This window comes from Struthio camelus, chromosome 7 (genome assembly GCF_040807025.1).
Source record: "Struthio camelus isolate bStrCam1 chromosome 7, bStrCam1.hap1, whole genome shotgun sequence".
NCBI classification, from domain to species: Eukaryota; Metazoa; Chordata; class Aves; order Struthioniformes; family Struthionidae; genus Struthio; species Struthio camelus.
Window position 1 is genome coordinate 16,171,653 of NC_090948.1, and position 16,807 is coordinate 16,188,459.

General features: G+C 40.9%; 1 protein-coding gene across 7 annotated transcripts in view; it reads left to right on the plus strand.

Moving 5' to 3' along the window:
• The window catches only part of BTRC (beta-transducin repeat containing E3 ubiquitin protein ligase), a 125,557-nt gene that overhangs the window by 32,411 nt on the left and 76,339 nt on the right, over window positions 1-16,807 (plus strand). For 5 of the 7 annotated variants that reach the window (XM_068949822.1, XM_068949827.1, XM_068949821.1 and 2 more), the window contains one exon: window positions 16,437-16,514. The exons of the other annotated variants lie outside the window; for them this stretch is intronic. In XM_068949822.1, coding sequence (XP_068805923.1) covers window positions 16,437-16,514 — 78 coding nt within the window. The remainder of the gene's footprint in view (window positions 1-16,436; window positions 16,515-16,807) is intronic. 7 annotated transcript variants of the gene reach the window in all.

Consider the following 16,807-nt stretch of genomic DNA (forward strand, 5'->3'; position numbering starts at 1 on the left):
CACGAATCCGTTTGCGAGAAATGCATTTAAAGGAGATCGTTTGGCTTTGGCGAAGATGTTTACTGATATGCATCGTTCTGTACCTAAGTGGGAGCGAGACAGGGTGTCCAGAGAAGAGCCTGTCAGCATGAAGACGTGGCTGCACTCGACCAAGCCTGCTTTGTATTCCCTCCTCTCGCTCCCTTCCCGTGGACCTGTGAGATGTGCCTGTAGGCTGTTGACAGGGAGGCTCTGAAATGGGTTCATAATTTTGGTGACTAATAGCCAGAGCATGTGGCTCCAGCACCCCCCAGCTGGCGGCAGGCGCTCCCCTGTTTATGAATGTAGTTAGGTGGCCCCCAACTGTTTACAAGACAGCAGAGGTGAGGTCTTTGATTGACAAGTCAGAAATGCATTAGATCATTCCCTCTGCCAGTCTCTGGTTCATGCTGTTAAAAATGTCAGCCTCTCCAAGTTTGAATGGCAGCCTGAGGGCCTCAGAAGCTTTTTGTTTTCTGAGATGGAAACACAAATTGGATGTGTGCCTGAGCGCTTCATCCTGGGCTGTAATTTTATCTTTTAGCTAAGAACCACAAGGTACATGAGCAAAGCACCCTGTAAACAATAATACTGGGGAAAAAAATAAACAAGGTCGTGTTTCTGGTACGTTGATCCACCGGTGTCCTGACCTCTATCACGTTGAACATCTCCACTCTGATTGCTGTTCCCTTTGGCATTACAATGAGAAGAGAGAGACTGACACAGGAGGCAGAGATTTAAAGTTGCAGTGTTGTTGCACATTCCTTGTATTGGCTATGAAATATTGAACTGCCACAATGCAACACCTGTTTGTTTGTTTGTTTTTTTTTCAAAGCAAAGTTTCTTGTTTGAGGTGCTCAATGTCCCTTTCTCCTGTTCAGTTGGCATATCACCTGGCAAGAGCAATTAAGGGCATGAGAGGGAATAAGAGAAGTAGCAGAAATGAAGCCAAATTAATTGTGTAGTTTTTGCACTCGACTCTAACCCCTGACCATGTTCAGACTTTCAGGAGCTTAATTGTAGGAGGACCAAGAGGGTTATCCTAGCATGGGATTGTGCAAAGAAAGTAAAGCCACTGCCCAGTGACTAGAGAACAGCTTTGATAAACAAACATATTTAAGGTTTATCCTCCTTTAAATCTAATGACCTTTATGTCTGGCTGGTTTGCTTAAGTACTACATAACCAATGCTGTTACTTGGTGGTGGCTGGAAACCTACCAAACCCTGCCTTAGGGTCCTGCTGCAAGGCCTAAGCTCTCATTTAACAGCAGCAACAACAGAAGCCTCTGTCCTTTCAGGTAGCAAAAAGAGCCTTCTCAGTGGAACCGTGGAGGTCGGTACAGTTTTATTAGGTAGTATATTGCGATTTACTATTTAGAAATCAGCATTTATTCTCCACGTATACTCATTGTCAAAAGTTGGGCATACTTAGGTTGAAGAAATGATAAAAGCATCAAGAAGTGTGACAGTATCTGCTACTGAGGAATACCTCCCTTGCTCAACTCCACCCCTGGGTGGCGAGCATGATGATTAATTTAAACTGCATTGTAGCTAAAAAGTCTCCCTTACTTCAGCCTCTGCATTAATTATCTTGTTACTGTGTAACGTGCCCTTCGTGATAAGGAGAGGGCAAGGTCTTTAGCACACCAGCATTAGTTTGGCTGATTAGCTTAAAAAATGAGAGATAACTAATCTGCCGACCAAACCTGCATTTTCTTTCCTCCCTCGTTAGAAGTCAGAAAGGTGTATAAACTTGTTTTGACAAATGGCATATGCAGCGCCACGTTGAAGGGATACAGGTATTTTTAAAAGCTAGCTCCAGTTCCTAAGGATTGTGAACATCTGCTTAGAGGTATTGTAGAGCTCCACAATGCACTAATTGAATTACTCTTTTCTGGAGTTGCAGACTGCACTAATTGAATTAGCATCAGCCTGTGTGTGTGTGTGTGTGTGTGTGCGCCTGCACACATGTGCCACCGCGCATGTGTGGGTGTTGAGCTAAGCAGAACTGGAGCCTTGGGGAGCGGGGAAGCAGTGGGGGACGCAACCATCATGTGTACTGTGCTGCTATCTCATGGCTTTCTGCGGTACTGCACAGTCTCCAGGGAAGAGAGGGAGGGCTTTCCAGTACTTGGCGTAACCTAAGGCTGAAGTCCTTCGTAACGCCCATGGTCCCAGGATGGTTTAAGATCTGCAGCAGCACTGCTTCTTGACATTATTTAATGGTTTCTTAAAAAAAAGAAAAAAACCCCTTAATTAGCCTAACATTTTGGCAAATTTTTCATGCTCCTCAAAATATCTTAGCCTAATCTTAATCTTTTTCGCATTGTATGAAGAAAGAAGTGATTAAATGTAACTCTCTGCAGTCTCCTGAGAGCAATAATAAATGTTTCAGTGTATTCCTACTGAAGTTAGCACTAGCATAGTCTGTTGTAAATCACTTGGCTTCGTTATCATTTTGATTTTGAGTGACTCTATGGGCAGTTCTTAAGAGATAATCAGTTGTACAAGATCAGTTCCTACCTGTTTCTGCCAAACTGGAAATGTGATACCACATTAATAACAACATTGTATTTTCATTTTAAAATTATCACAAACTTGGGAAATTCATGGTATACTCGATCATCCAGCGTTTAAGCCAATGTCAGTCAGAATTCAGTGACTCTTGTAAAACATAGCATGCAGAGATAATTCTAAGGAACTTTAAATGCACACATATATAGGAGAACAGAATGAGATCTTACAAATCAGGCATTTAATCATAAGCAAGTTTTAGGGGAGGCAGGGGGAAGAACCCTCAGAGTAGGAATGCACTTGCTAAATTTTAAAATTCATAGCTCAAAGATATTTATTCACTTTTGGTGCTTGGGAGGGTTTCTTTTTATTTCTCCTAATTTCTATTGGCTACTACTTACTTTGTGTCTCAAAATAGTCAGAAATTCTTTGTTATATTCTCTTGTCTAGAAGACTTAGTTTTCTGTAAAATTTCAGCAATTTCCACTGTGCTTTTTATGTGCTTTTTGTAGATCATTCTCACCAACTGTATCGGAGATGCGATGGCATTTATTTTGCTTTCATGATGATTCCTGAGATTTTGTTAGTTTTCAAATAGACCAAAATAATGTACTAGGATGCTATGCAAACTAACTAAACTTAAACTATGCTTGTCAAAATACATAAACAATATTTTGTGCGTGATTCTTTTTATTATGTTCATATACTTGCCCTATGTCTGGTGATGTTAAATAAGACTTCTAATTACCTTGAAGAATCAGCAAATTGCTGCTATACACAGAGCTGTTGTGAATTTTTTCATTTAAATTAACCTCCCACCCCCAACAAAATGAAAAACAGATTTTTTTTTTTAAATGTATGAAATTTTTATTTTTAAGTGTTGCTTTTCCAGGAGGATTCACAAACAGATTTATCTATTAAATTTGTTTTGATTTAGTCACATTTGAAGTTGCTTCTCTTTGGCATTATATCAGGTTTTCAACCTCCTTGGGTCCCTTCCAAACAGGGGAATTGTGAAACTTCCTGTGTGTGTATCCATGTATAGCATGGTCAACCATCAGCCTTTTCCCTGCCTTCTAGAAGAGAGCTTGATTTATTCCCCCAAAATACAGCCATGTCTCAAGCGAACAAAGGAAGCAACTCTAGTTCAGCCAATAAAGTTGCATATGTTTTTAGTCTTCCAGGAATATGCTTTTCACTTTTATGGCATCTTCAGAGCAATGAACTCTGCAGCAACCTTTTGATGTAGGTAATAACATTTGACCTTGCAACACAGTGCGTTCCCTGGTTGAAATGAAGACTTCCAATTTTGGATTGTTCTTCATAAAATTTAGTGTGTAGCACGAGGCATCTCCATACAGTGCCTCCTTCTGGTCAAACTCAGAAGCGAAGATGGTCATGTTGTGGGGTTGTCATCTCTAAAATAACGTTGGCGTGAGCCCAGTGCTGCCTTAAGAAGCAGTAAGTGGGAAAGAATCCGTTCCATCCAGTGTGTATAAAATGCTTTTAGAAACAATCTATTTCTAGAACCTAAATTGTCCTGGGACCAGTTCTTGATATAAAAATTCATAGAAACCTGTTTTTCCGAGTGTGGTAACTTCTTGCCATAGTGCTGTAGTGTTAGAATTCACATTGGCCAGGTTGTTCTGTAAATTAAACAGTGACAGCTTCCCTCGGGGGAACAGCCAATGTATTTATGATGATGTGCTGATTACACAAAATACACTGCAAGCAGAAAACAGCTGCAGAGAACAAACCTCTTAAAAGAATACAATTACAAATAGCACCCTCAGTATTTCTAGTGGTGAGAGTAAAATACAGCATGCTAATGCAGGCTTTCTAGTTTCTTTCCAAAGAAGAAAAGGGCTCTGCCGAGTAGAGGCTAAGGTATGGTTGGGTGCACACGCAGTGCCAATATGGAGTGGCATATACTCTGTTCCTGAAGGTGAAGGGCAAGAGCATACATACCTCAGGCCTTCTTTATAGCTGTCCTTGTTTCTTAAAAGTTCTGTGACTGCAACTCCAACAGCGTTGGCCAAGGAAGCATTGGGGCTCTCCAGCTTGTCAGCGTTTTAGCTGCTCTTTCTTCACTAAAAATTGAGATGGGATTAAATTACTAATAAATAGTTTGCATTACCAGTCTGACCGTTGTGAAACATTGTAGGAGATGTTATGGAGAGAAGTCCTGGTTTAAGGCCGATTTTTCTTCTACTGCTAATTGTTTGCTTTAAGGAAACTTTTACAGGAGAAAAAAAAAAAAAGGAATGGCAGATTTCAGTTGTTGTTTTTTCCTAGGCTGCAGTGTTTCTGTTTTATTTTTAAAAGCCCCCTGGCTTGTATGTTCAAGGCAAGGCCTTGAACCAAACGTTTTCAAATCCAATTTCGGATATGACAGAGTAAAACTTGTGGCAAAATGATATTGGAAAGATAGTGAAGATGGGACTGTGCTCACGAAGAGCCTGGAAGAGACAGTGGTGCTTTGGTGAGCCTTTCTTCATCAGGAAACTAAAAAATGAGAAGCAGCTGGAGTTGCTTTGTGTACCATGCCTCTATGGAAGAGAGAAGTTGCAATAAAGACTGCTGTAGTGGGATTATGTGTAGTTTTGTGGAAAGTAAGAGACTGGCTGTGGCAGCCAGCTATTTATTGATAGATAAATGTAATGGCTTTAGAAGTCTGGTATATCTTATGTTTGGTGGTGTTTGCATGTTTGTTATTTTCTAGGACCAGTATCAATAAAACATGATTCAAATGCTGGGAAAGGAATAATCCGTTTAAAACCAGGAAGTGTTGTCCTTTCAATATATAAATCTGATTTTAAAGCAGATGAAGTAACAACATTGGCACTCTAATTTGGAAGGACTTGAATTCATTTGCTTAAAAAGAAGAATCAGGTTTTCTATCTATGGATTGCTGGCATGTACTAATAGACTGTTATTCATCTGTCTGTCTTTTCTTTAAATCGCTTTTGAACCTCCCTGTGTTGTCCTGCTCTGCTGACATGTATCCCATGTGGCAAGAAGGAGTTTGGTATAATCACCCTGCTTTAATCAATAGAATAATTGATAAACCAGATAAGATTTAAACTGATTACCTCCCCGAGTAGAACTCCCTGAGGGCCTTGGACTCTCTTAATTTTGACATGTATGTTGTGTACCCCGTGGATGAAGTGCAGTTTGAATTATCTGTTTTTATTTGCTTAATGACGGGGAGGGTGTTAAAGTCAAATGTTTAATTAACCCAGCAATGGGCTGCGCTGTCACTTACACACACATCCAGCTGATTGAGATATCTCACCGAGAATACTGAATAGGAATGATAATGTGGCACTGAGACGGAAGATTGCTTTTTCAATCCATTTGCTGGGTCACTGCTTTGAATGTCTTATTGGATGAAAGGCATTCAGCCTGGAAAAAAAAAATCAGCATTTAAGTACATTTTGTTTTCCTGGCCCCCTCTCCACCAAGAAGTTAACTAAAACAGATATGTTGTAGGTTTAATAAGCCATTCATGTTCTAGCAAAAAGCTGCAAATAGTGGGTCTCAATAGCCAGTGATCTAGAGCTCTGTAATTTCCTATAGGAAAAAAATCTTTGCTAGCCCCGAGGTATCTGAAGACAAGCTACTGTGTACACCCCCCCCCCCAATCTTTCATTCTTTGATTGCTTGATTACCCCCCTCATTTGATGGTCTCCATCGCGGGTCCAACTCTTCATCCTTACCCAGGGCAATGAGATTTGCAGTGACATTTTTGCAACTCCTTGCTATAGTTCAAGAAAATGCTGTTTCAGAGTTGGAATTATTTTGTAAGAGCAGAACCTAACAGTGGGCTTTTAAATTGAAATGTTACAGAAGGAACTGTTGTGTTACCATGTTTGTATTTGGTGTAGCCAAATCAGGATGACCCAGGGGTTTGTTTCTTGGGTGGCAGCTGTTGTTATAAGGCTGCGGTGCTTGCTAGCCAAATGTCGTAACGTTCAGTGACTAATCCATAGCTTCACGTTCTTTCATTCGAAGATTATGTTATTTGTTTGCTTTATTGAATGGAAGGTTGGTATGCATTTACACTCGCGTGTTCTTGTATGCTGGCAAGGAATTTTCCTCAGTAGTGTATGGAAATGAACACGTGTGTTAGAAGTTAGCTAAATTTGCCCCGCCAGAGGCCAGTTAAGAGTTGGAGCTACACCACGTGAACAGCTCTGTTGCTAATTCTTTCGGTACTTTGAACCTGTTCTAAATGCAAACTGAAGTCGCTCTGGCTGCAGGGTCACCTAGCTCACGTTTGCTATGACGTAAAGATGTGGATGCCTGTATTTCCTATGGTGTAGATAATATGCTGTGAATTCACAGCAATCTAATACTGCAGTAAGCAGACTGAGTAGGCCTTTCTTTAAACAAGTGAGCTGCTTGCATCGACTCTTTTTAGGAGGAATTGTGGCTAAAAGGTTAACACAGTCTGGGAGCCAGAATTTTGGGGTTCTTGCTTTGTGCTATCCTTTTGACTTTGGGCAGACAACTTAACCTCCACTTCATACCTTTCTTCGTTTGTGCTTTCCCCCTTTCCTCCAATGGAAAATAGGCAGAAAAAAACCCACAAAGCTGGAAGGGGAAGGAATAAAACAATACAGCAGGATGAGGGCAGTGTGGCTGAACTGGATGTTTGGAAGATGGGAAGCCATGTGCCCTAAAGAAGGGGTGTAATGACTAGCAGAGGTCTTCCTGTCTACTTGACAGGAAAGCTTAAAACGAGAGATTTTGAAAAAAGGTTAAAATAATAAGAGTAGGAGATGACCAGGAATAGGAGGGGAGGGGGTTTTATAATGGGACTAATGAGACTGCATTTGTCCTTTGAGGGAAGTAGCTGTAAAAAGTTAGAAAATAATGTTTCAAGAAGGTACATGCAGTCTACAGCAGAACTAGGCAGTCATGCAACCCATTCATCAGAGCACTTGCAGTTCCTATGCAGATGAATCTATATAATATTGTATAAAAAAAGTTAATCTGTATCTAGAGAATTTTAATAAATAAAAAGTTTTTTAAAACTCTCCCCAGATTTACTGGCTCTTGCTAACTCTTGTTAGTACTAGAAATCTATTTTGACACCTTTTTTGGATGTTAGCTTATGTTCACAGCCTGTAAAGGCTGGTTTTGTGGGTTTTTTTTTCCCCCCCCTTTATTTGTGGGGGGAAATCTAGAAAACATCTGATTCCGAGATGCATCAGCACAGACAAAAGCCTTGATTTGTGGTGGGGTAAGAGGAATAATCCTGCAAACTGAGAATGGAAGTGAATAACTCCAAAATCCAGTAGTTCAACACTCTGATCCGAGTGTTGAAAATGAATTTGTGTGAAAGGAATGTAGCAAAATTAAACCAACAAGGAAGCGAGAGCCAAGCTGTGATTGATTTTGTTCTTCCATTCCCTCTTTTAAAAAGCTTCTGTTCCATGCAAAATCTGTCTTCCTGAAGTATGTGTGGCAGAAGTCTGCAGTCGTAGAGACAAATTAACCTCAGCTGAAATTGTTTGAAGAGGAATTTGAACGAGAATTCCAAAGATTGGTGAAATCATTAAAGTTGTCCTAGAGAACAGAAGAAGAATACTTTTTTTGTTCAGTGTGAGGAGCAGATGTGCAGAATAATTCACTAGTGTGAAACAAACCAAAGCATAATGATAATATGATTCAGAGCAAGTCCTGAGAACAGCTCTATGCAAGTTGCCCTATTGAATTTTTTGGAAATAAATACCCATATTATTTCTATTATACAGTTAATTGGTAGTTTTCATCTATATGTTTTGGGAATATGGGCTTTCTATTCCTTAAAAAGATGTAGGTAGTTTGGAAGTACTATAAAAGCTTGGAGTACAAGATGTACGCTATAAAACTGTGCATAGAAAGTGCTAGCTATAAAAACATATGTATACCTGGGAAGGTACTGATCAATTTGTGTTATTTAGGAAAAGAAATTCTGAAGCAGACCTGGCTGTGAAAAAATCCAAACAATAAAATTCAACTCAAGCTCCTTAAGGCTTCTTAAGCTCTAACCTTGTTATGAGGAATGGGGAAGTCGAACTGCTGAATGCAGATGTCTGTGAGTTACAAAAATAACCAGATGTCCTGATTAGCAGAAGCAAATGTTCTTCCCTTAATCCACATGAAATTATATTCAAAGGCTCTCCGGATGTAATGCTTGTGTAAATAAGGCACCAACAAACATTGGAATAGAAAGGGCCATTGGCCAACTAGCTTGCGAGGCTTGAAAGCTTGAATATTAAAAACAAATTTACCACTGCTGACTCTCTTAAATTCACAGAACAGAAATGTTAAGCAGGGCTGCTTCCCAGGGAATGTGAAAAGACTGTTCTCATTAGCCGTATTTTGTCTCTCTGTCTCTCTTTCTCACAGAGAGAAATGTCTGTGAAGCGTTTGAGAAACGTCTGTGAAACGGAGCTAAATTTTTAGAATATCCCTAAATAGCTTGTTCCCAGCACCTGGGTTTTTGTTTATTTCCTAACTACAAGTCAAATTTCCACTCTTTAAAATGGGCCGGTTCATCATATCTTTGATGTCCGTACTATCTTTTGAAATTTAAGGATTAAACTGAATTCACTGTTCCTCTGTAATGTTAAGACTCCCCACACCTTTAACTTATGCTTTCTAAGAAACCAATATTTAAAAAGTTAAATCAACTTGATATGAAACTTCTCTTGATGCCATGAATTTCCAGTATCCCATCTCATTGTTTTGAGAAAAAATTTTTTTTTCTGGTCTACAAGTTATGGATTTGAGTGAAAAAGAAGGGAAAATATACAGGATCCATTTTATAGCTGTAAAAAGTAGAATCGCATCATAGTTTCAACTGCAAAAGGAATTTGTTGGAACTTTTGTTGTTATGGCCTGTATTAACATAGATGCAAACCGAGCTTGGACTTGTGTGAACGTGTGTGTGTGAGTGTCTGGTGAGAGGGGCGGTGTTGTGCTTTTCCATTTTCACTGTTGTCAGAGCTTCAATTTTAAGAATTTAGTTTAGCATAGACACCTGAACTGTCAGGCACGGATTTCAACTTTGTTTCTTTAAGGCACCACACACATTCAAAAAGAAATAGTCCCTGTCATGAAGAATTTCTGAACAGATTGGAGCTGGGGGGAGAACAGGTTTCTGTGCAGGTAACTATGTCATCAGGGTACACATACGCACGTCAGTCTATAAAGCAGGCACTGAGCAAGAGTATCGGTTTAACTTCTTTCCTTTCCTTTTCCAGTATCAGTTGCTGCAAGGCAGGCTGCAGTTTCTCTGCCCTCTCTTTCGTTTGAATGCTCAGACTTAAACCGCTTGCAAAAGTACCGTTTAACTTTAAACTTGTAAGAGCTGGGAAACTTGTCTACGCCTTCATTCCCTGCCGAAGTCACCCCCTTGTGCCTACACATTGCAATTTATGGTGTTCTCTAAAAGGATCTAATCTCGTTGAATGTTCGGAGCAGCAAATGCCAAAGAGGAATGGGGTCTAATATTTATCTCTGCATTTTCATTGCTGTGGATCTCCCTGTGTGTTACAGCTGTCATTTTTGTTTTATCTGCTGAACAGACAGAGAATTGCCTTCAAACTTGCCATTTTCGTACTTGTTTTTTTCTTGAAGTACATTAGCCAGTATTAAGGACCATTTTTACATAGTGGAGTGGCTAGCCAAATAAGCATGAATTTGAATGTTTTAGGCTTTGTGAGAGGAGAGAAGGGAGAAGCTATTATTAAATGTTTTTAATGGATGTTTAGGCCCATAATTTTTTTTAAATGATAATACTGCTTTCAGACTGACGTTGGCTATGCCAGGATTCATCCTAGCAGCGTTTGAAATGGCTGAGATATTTATAAACTGACAGACAGCATTTATAAAATCAGGATGCTGACAGTCCCTTAACGATAACAATGGTCTTGGACTCATCTATCACTTAGAAAGGTTATTGGAAAGGGAACGTAAAGCTTATGCGTCTGTAGTCTTAGACTGGCACTTATTTCCACGTATACACATGCGCGCTCTGTGTGTGTGTGTGTTACTCTTCCCCCCGTGACTGTCTCTCGCTGTCTCTCAATCCAGTCTGGTTGATATGGGCATTGGACAATCACAGCGAATTCCCCCCCATCTTTACACAATGTTTCTTTGTCCCATTTCCTGCAATCAGCTAATGCAAACTGGAAGACAACTAACTTTGTGGCATTTGGGGGCAACAAGAAAGAAGAAACAGATTAGACAAGAGAAACTTCCTGACTGCTGGCAGGCTGCTGGCTTGTATTTGGAAAGAACGTTGTGCTTTGACTGACAAACTTAACCTGGGGCTGGACGGGGGTTAAACAGGCCTTCTGCTTTATTTTCCTCTTATACAGCACCAATCTGCAAACAGCATGCTGATGTACTGGCTTTATTCAGTGGATCTCTCTCGGCTGAGGCAGTAGCCCGCTGTCCTCGGCGAGGAGCGTTGTGGGGACACTTCCAGGAACATGAAAGAGGTTATCAGTTGTTTGCAAGCTCTGATTAAAATATTGTGTTCACCCAACTCACCTGTGAGTTTGGGGGTCAGGTTGTATTGGCGGTTTGCACTGGGAAAGGGGAAACACTATTTCACTGGTTTGTGTCAAAACAACTATTTTAATGTGGCTATAGAAATACCAGGACAGCTACATCTGGCATCTAGGTTGCCCTTGAATCATTTACTCTACTGTAGCTGTTTGGACACTGTGTTCCCACTGTATTATTTGCTTAGGGACCTGAAATACCCAAGTAGATTTCCTTCATGCAATTGGATGTGCTTGTATCACTAAAAACACACCCTGCCCCAGCTTCTGTTAGAGCTGGTGTGTACACACGCAATGGCTAGAGTGAGACTTGATTGGCTTGAGGGGCTCTATTTATCAGAGAACTCGATTAAAATACAAACTGCACATGACATCAAATTTGTAATCATTTTTCCACAGCAAGCAAGCAAGCATTTTCTGTATTGGATGCAGGTGTTTAGAGCAGTAGTGTGTTTTAAGGGCCAGTGCAGCACAAATTCTGGCCTTTGGGATAATGACAAGTGTTTTGCCTGCATAAACAATATATATTTTTTTCCCCCTGAGGTCCACGCGCACCTAGTTTCTCTCAAGCTCATCATCTCTGTCAGGTTAATCAATAGGCACCGTATGGCAGAGGGTCAGTAATCAGTGTCATCGTGCCTTTAAATCGTGTTGAAAATTTGCTTAAAGCCTGGGCCAATTAACATCGAGATGATGAATGGATGGGTAGATGGGAAGAGCCTGGCGCTCAGGGGCTTTGTGAGAAGGAGATGCTCAGCTGTTGAGCAGCAGACACCAGCGAATAAAATCAGCCATTCATGTGAGCTCAGTCCACCCACTCTTAATGATAATGTCAATCTAGCAAAATATATACACATTGGAGTTGTCATGAGTTCATAAATCAAAGGAGTTTGTCAAAGGCATTCAGATTAACGAGGCAGCAGCAATAACAAGTCAAATTTGCATAGAGAATTGCCCGAATCTCAGTAAATTATGATCCTGTTTTTCATTTGATTATTTGCTAATGTCTCAAGAGGGAGAATGATTATATTAGCATGCAAAATCTACTCCAGAAGTAGAAATCCGAGGTATAGCAGACCAGCACACGATGACAATTAATCAGTTTCTGCATACTAGCATAAACGCGCAAGGCCCAGAAATGAACTCCTTTTTTTATTATTATTTCTCCTTGCTACTGATCCAAATGGTTCAGCTTGACAGAGACTTTATATTGCTTTAACAGTGTTCTGAATTGTGCCTGCAGGCAAGACATAGTTATGCAGCTATAACCAACCTATCCATCTGCCAACCAGATTGGAATTCTCCTATCCAAGGCTTCCATTAACCCCCACTGACAGCTCCAAACAGGATTAAGAATTTGAAAGCATAAAAAATAGTTGTGCTCTTCGCATAGACATGCCGTTCTTCCTCCACCCCCACCTCCCCGCACTTGGAAAAGGGCTGCATCTGTACTGTTTTATAATTAGTGTTGGGCAGAACAGCACCAAAGAAAGCCTCCCCAGTTGGCAGGGCTTTCATTTCCACCATGACGAGTGAGGCGGTACTAAAGGTAGCTCTGTCCAATTGGTAGTCCCTGGGAGTGCATTTATCCATGTATTATATCTCATTCCCAGCAGTGTTTTGCTGGGCTATGTACACAAAATACTGCATGTCATCTCACATCAAACACTTCAGTCTAGGGGTTTTGTATGCATTGTAGCATGTTGTGTTTAGTGATGGAGGAGACTTCACGGGGAGAGTTAAATAGTAATAATTTTGTGGTGGTCTTTAAGACAACCTGCTATGGAATTATATTCTGTTAATTACAGGCTGAAGTTTTAAATGCAAATCAGATTTAAAAGGATCTCATTATAGACTGAAGCCATTTTAGGAAAAATAAACTATGGAGGGCATATCCCCTTCACAGGAACCTCCTGCTAGGGAGAAATTTTGAAGGTTAGAAGAAATGTGAGGATGGGTTTGCTGGTTTCTCTTTCTCACATTTCCAATGTCATTGCGTGACCTTGGGCAGATTAAAAAAAAAAAAAAAAAAACACCAAAAGTCTTACTGGTCTGTGGAAAGTGTGTCAGGGGCAGGTATATATCTCCCTAGAGTTGAACACTTCGTGCTTTGTAGGCTTTGGCCCTTCTCATCTTATCTTACTTGTCCGGTGCTTGTTTGAAAGGAGAGACCCCTGCACACAAGTGCAAATGCTTCTGTCTAGTTTTAGTGCGTGAAGACAGACATGCCTATGGGACTGTAGAATTTGCTTTAAGGAAAGAGAGTTTGTATGGGTTTTCAGCCATACTTGCTTTTTATGTCCAATATTTTTCTGCACTTCTTTCACCCTAACAAATTCCCTCCTTCCTCTACTATGCATCAAGTACAATCACTGCAGATCTTAATATTCCTAGTGAGTACACCACCCCACCGTCTGGATACCAAATGCTGCTTCCGAGAGCTGTGCCCGACATGTGCATTTCAGTAACCACGAGAGGGTGCTCAGAACAGTTCCTCCCTTTGTCTGCCTCTCCTGCGGCCCAGAGCATCGCTGACGTCCTGCCAAAGTGAACCTTACTCTGACCTCATGCATTTATTCCTCCTCCCACCTTGTTCAGCAAGGAGAAATATATAGATACACTGTTTAACTCGATTGCAGTATACTCTTCCTATGGCCATGGCTAAACATCACCTTATCAAGTGGAATTTGCTTCCACGCAGCTACAGTTCGTCCCAAAATATGCAGGATCTTGTACCTACACCTGGATTGATGGGTTCCCTATGCCTGAGAAATGAGCGGGAGTTATAAACATCTGTGCTTTTTCTTAAGTGTAATGCTTTCCAGTCATTCTGTCTTCACCAAGCGTAACTTACTTGCCGACAAAAGTGCATGAGCAGCGCTCCTCTTTAATAGTCTGCTGTTGGAGCTGCTGTGTTGGTGCTGTAGAATGGTGAGACGCCAAGCTGTGAACCACCATATGCACTTGGCAGTCTTTGTCTGGTCTTTGTTCAGCCAACCTCTTAGCCTTGCCACCTATAAAGATAATGAATGCAAAATGGTCCTCTGCTTGCTCTTAAAATTAGATGCTCAGCTTAAAGAAAAAGTAGATAACTTGATGCGTTGCAGTAACCAGGAATTTCAAAATAAGGGCTGACAGTTCACCATCGGCATTGATTTTCCTACTTTTAACATTTTTGGAGGGAGAATCCTTTACTGGCTTTGCAAGGCTAGTAAAACATAAGATTTAACTTTCGCAGAAAAGATTTTTTGAAAGGGGGAATCATTTTGACAGTTGTTGTAAGGAAGGCGATGAATGTTGAAAATGCATCCAGAAATAGTAAAAAAAAAAAAAAAAAAAAAAAAACCCTCCCTGCCCTTCCACAACAACAAAATTTCTTTCCTGGAATGTATAGCATTCACCTCAAATTCTTATGCCTCTTGCACTTGATCTTTTTCCTCCAAAGCACAAAATTGAAGGCTTTACTTGAATTAACCACTTACTAAACTGCATTTCTTGAGAAGAAAAGAGCAGCTTTTATGTTTGACCTTCTTTTTTGCAGATATGTGGTTCTAGCTTGTGTGATTTTTACGATCACAGTCCTTTCTAAGCCAGATTTAATGTAATAACTTGGTCCTTGGCTGTGGCCTCATATGAAAACTTTTAAAAGCTGGCCTCTTACAGCGATTTATCAGGCCTGTTTAGGATTGATTTCCATTATAAAACCCTGGTTACAGCATCCCAGATGTCATGGTGCCCTGTGAGTTCTATATCTTGTTTTAAAAAAAAAAAATTGCTAGTTGGTCTGCAGGCCTTGATTTACGCAGAATCCTCAGGACCAATTTATGACATCCTGGGTGTTTTTTTTTTTTTTTTTCCTTCCCTTATTTGCCATTTTTCAGCAAACAGCTTATGCTCCTGCCTACCTCCCGGCTGCACCTTTTCCTCCCCTTCAAGAGACCTGCAGACGTGTGAGCTGCGCCATCCATGCCTGCTCGCGCAGCACTGCAGCCTGCTTGCTTTCTGCAAGCCCTACTTTGCCACGCTGTCCACGGGGCTCAGCTCCTCCGTTGCCAACAGATGCCGCTTCTGTCTCCTGAGGTGTGAGGTTGGAAGCTGGCTCTGAGAGAAACTGGGCAGAGCAGCGTTCTGCAGAAGAGGAGGTTATTTGGGGGATGAAGGGGGAAAAGTACAGGATGCAAACTTGCACCTTGAAATACTGCTCCTGAGCTTGCCTGCAAGTAACTGGAAAACCACGCTTTTACTGGCAGAGCTCTCCCTAAGCAGTTTTTCTGTCTCTCTTTAAAACCTGTTTAGTTACTCACTACTGAACGTGTGGGAATGTGGCCTCAGGCTATGAATACTGTGGTGATCAAACTGATTTTAGATGTGTTTGTGGGATTCCCCCAAAGCTGGCTGTCATTACTCTGTCGACACAGAAGCTGGTCCTGTGCTAAGGACCACTGTGTTCCAGAGCTGCTCGCTGCGTCAGCCAGGACAGGATTTCCCCCCAGTACCGAGCAGTTTTTAGTCAGATGTTTGCTAAAGGTTGTGTGTGTTCTGAGATAAGTTATAACCTGTCTTTATTCTAAAGCAAGTAATAACTGGTTTAGAACATGAGGTTAACAGGGCAAAAGTCTCCTGGTGGCCTTTCTATGTTCAACCTGGAAAGGCCTTCACAGTTCTTCTTTCCTGTCCCCATCCCCGTTTTTCTGATACTCTCTTTCTGGAGGTGGTAGTCTGTTTTTCTGGAAAGGTCAAGGAATTGTGTATATATTAGAGGGACAAGAGTGAAAGACATAGCTGTGGTATCGAACCCCCCTACGCAGATTAAACAAACAAACAAACAAACAAAAAACTACCCCCAATCCCTCCCTCCTGACCACCTCATTTACCAGCATTTAGCTAAACGAAATTTCTGAGTGATTTCTGGTGGCCCAGCAGACTCTATGCAATTAATAAGTTAGGCAAATTAAAGCATAGGGGCATAGAGGACAAGTGCACCCATTAACAGTCTTTAGTTTTCAACAGGTTCCTGTTTTAAGTAGTCATTCTGGGGAGTTCAGAAGCATTGGTGTTGCCATACTGATCAGACCTTTCCAAAGTGGCTATTACTGGTAGTTTCAGTATAAATCCCCAAAGCCTGGGCTTCTATAATAGATATCTGCACAGTGGTGCGTTGTTGTGTTGTGGAGGAGAAATTATTTCTCTGCCGCAACAAGCCATTTGGCTAAAGTTAGCCTCCAGTAGACGTATGCGTAAAATAATACGCCCTGTGTAGCTACAAATATTCTTTTTCTTTTCTTCTCACAGAGTAACATTAGGGATAAGAACTGAATTAAAGCTTACTTTCTTTCACAGAATTCTTCTGAGAGAGAAGACTGTAATAATGACGAGCCCCCTAGGAAGATCATTCCCGAGAAGAATTCACTTAGACAGGTATGTGATCAGTCTCTTTAAAAATGCAATAAAACTTTCTAAGCTACCTGAATCCTAAAATGCTTTTGGAAGCTGAAGTCTGACTTGTGCTCATGAAAATCCTTTCTCACCTCCTTTGAAGTTTGAGCAGGTTGCATTGCACCTGAGGAAATCAGACACATGGGCTGAGATTTCACAAGGGTGCGGTCTGATGACTCTTAAGGAAAGCTAGACTGTTCTGTGTAGTGCTGTCACCTGTGTCTTTCTAGTTTTACCTTTCTCCATTTGCTGTTCATCAAGACCTCTTCAGCCTT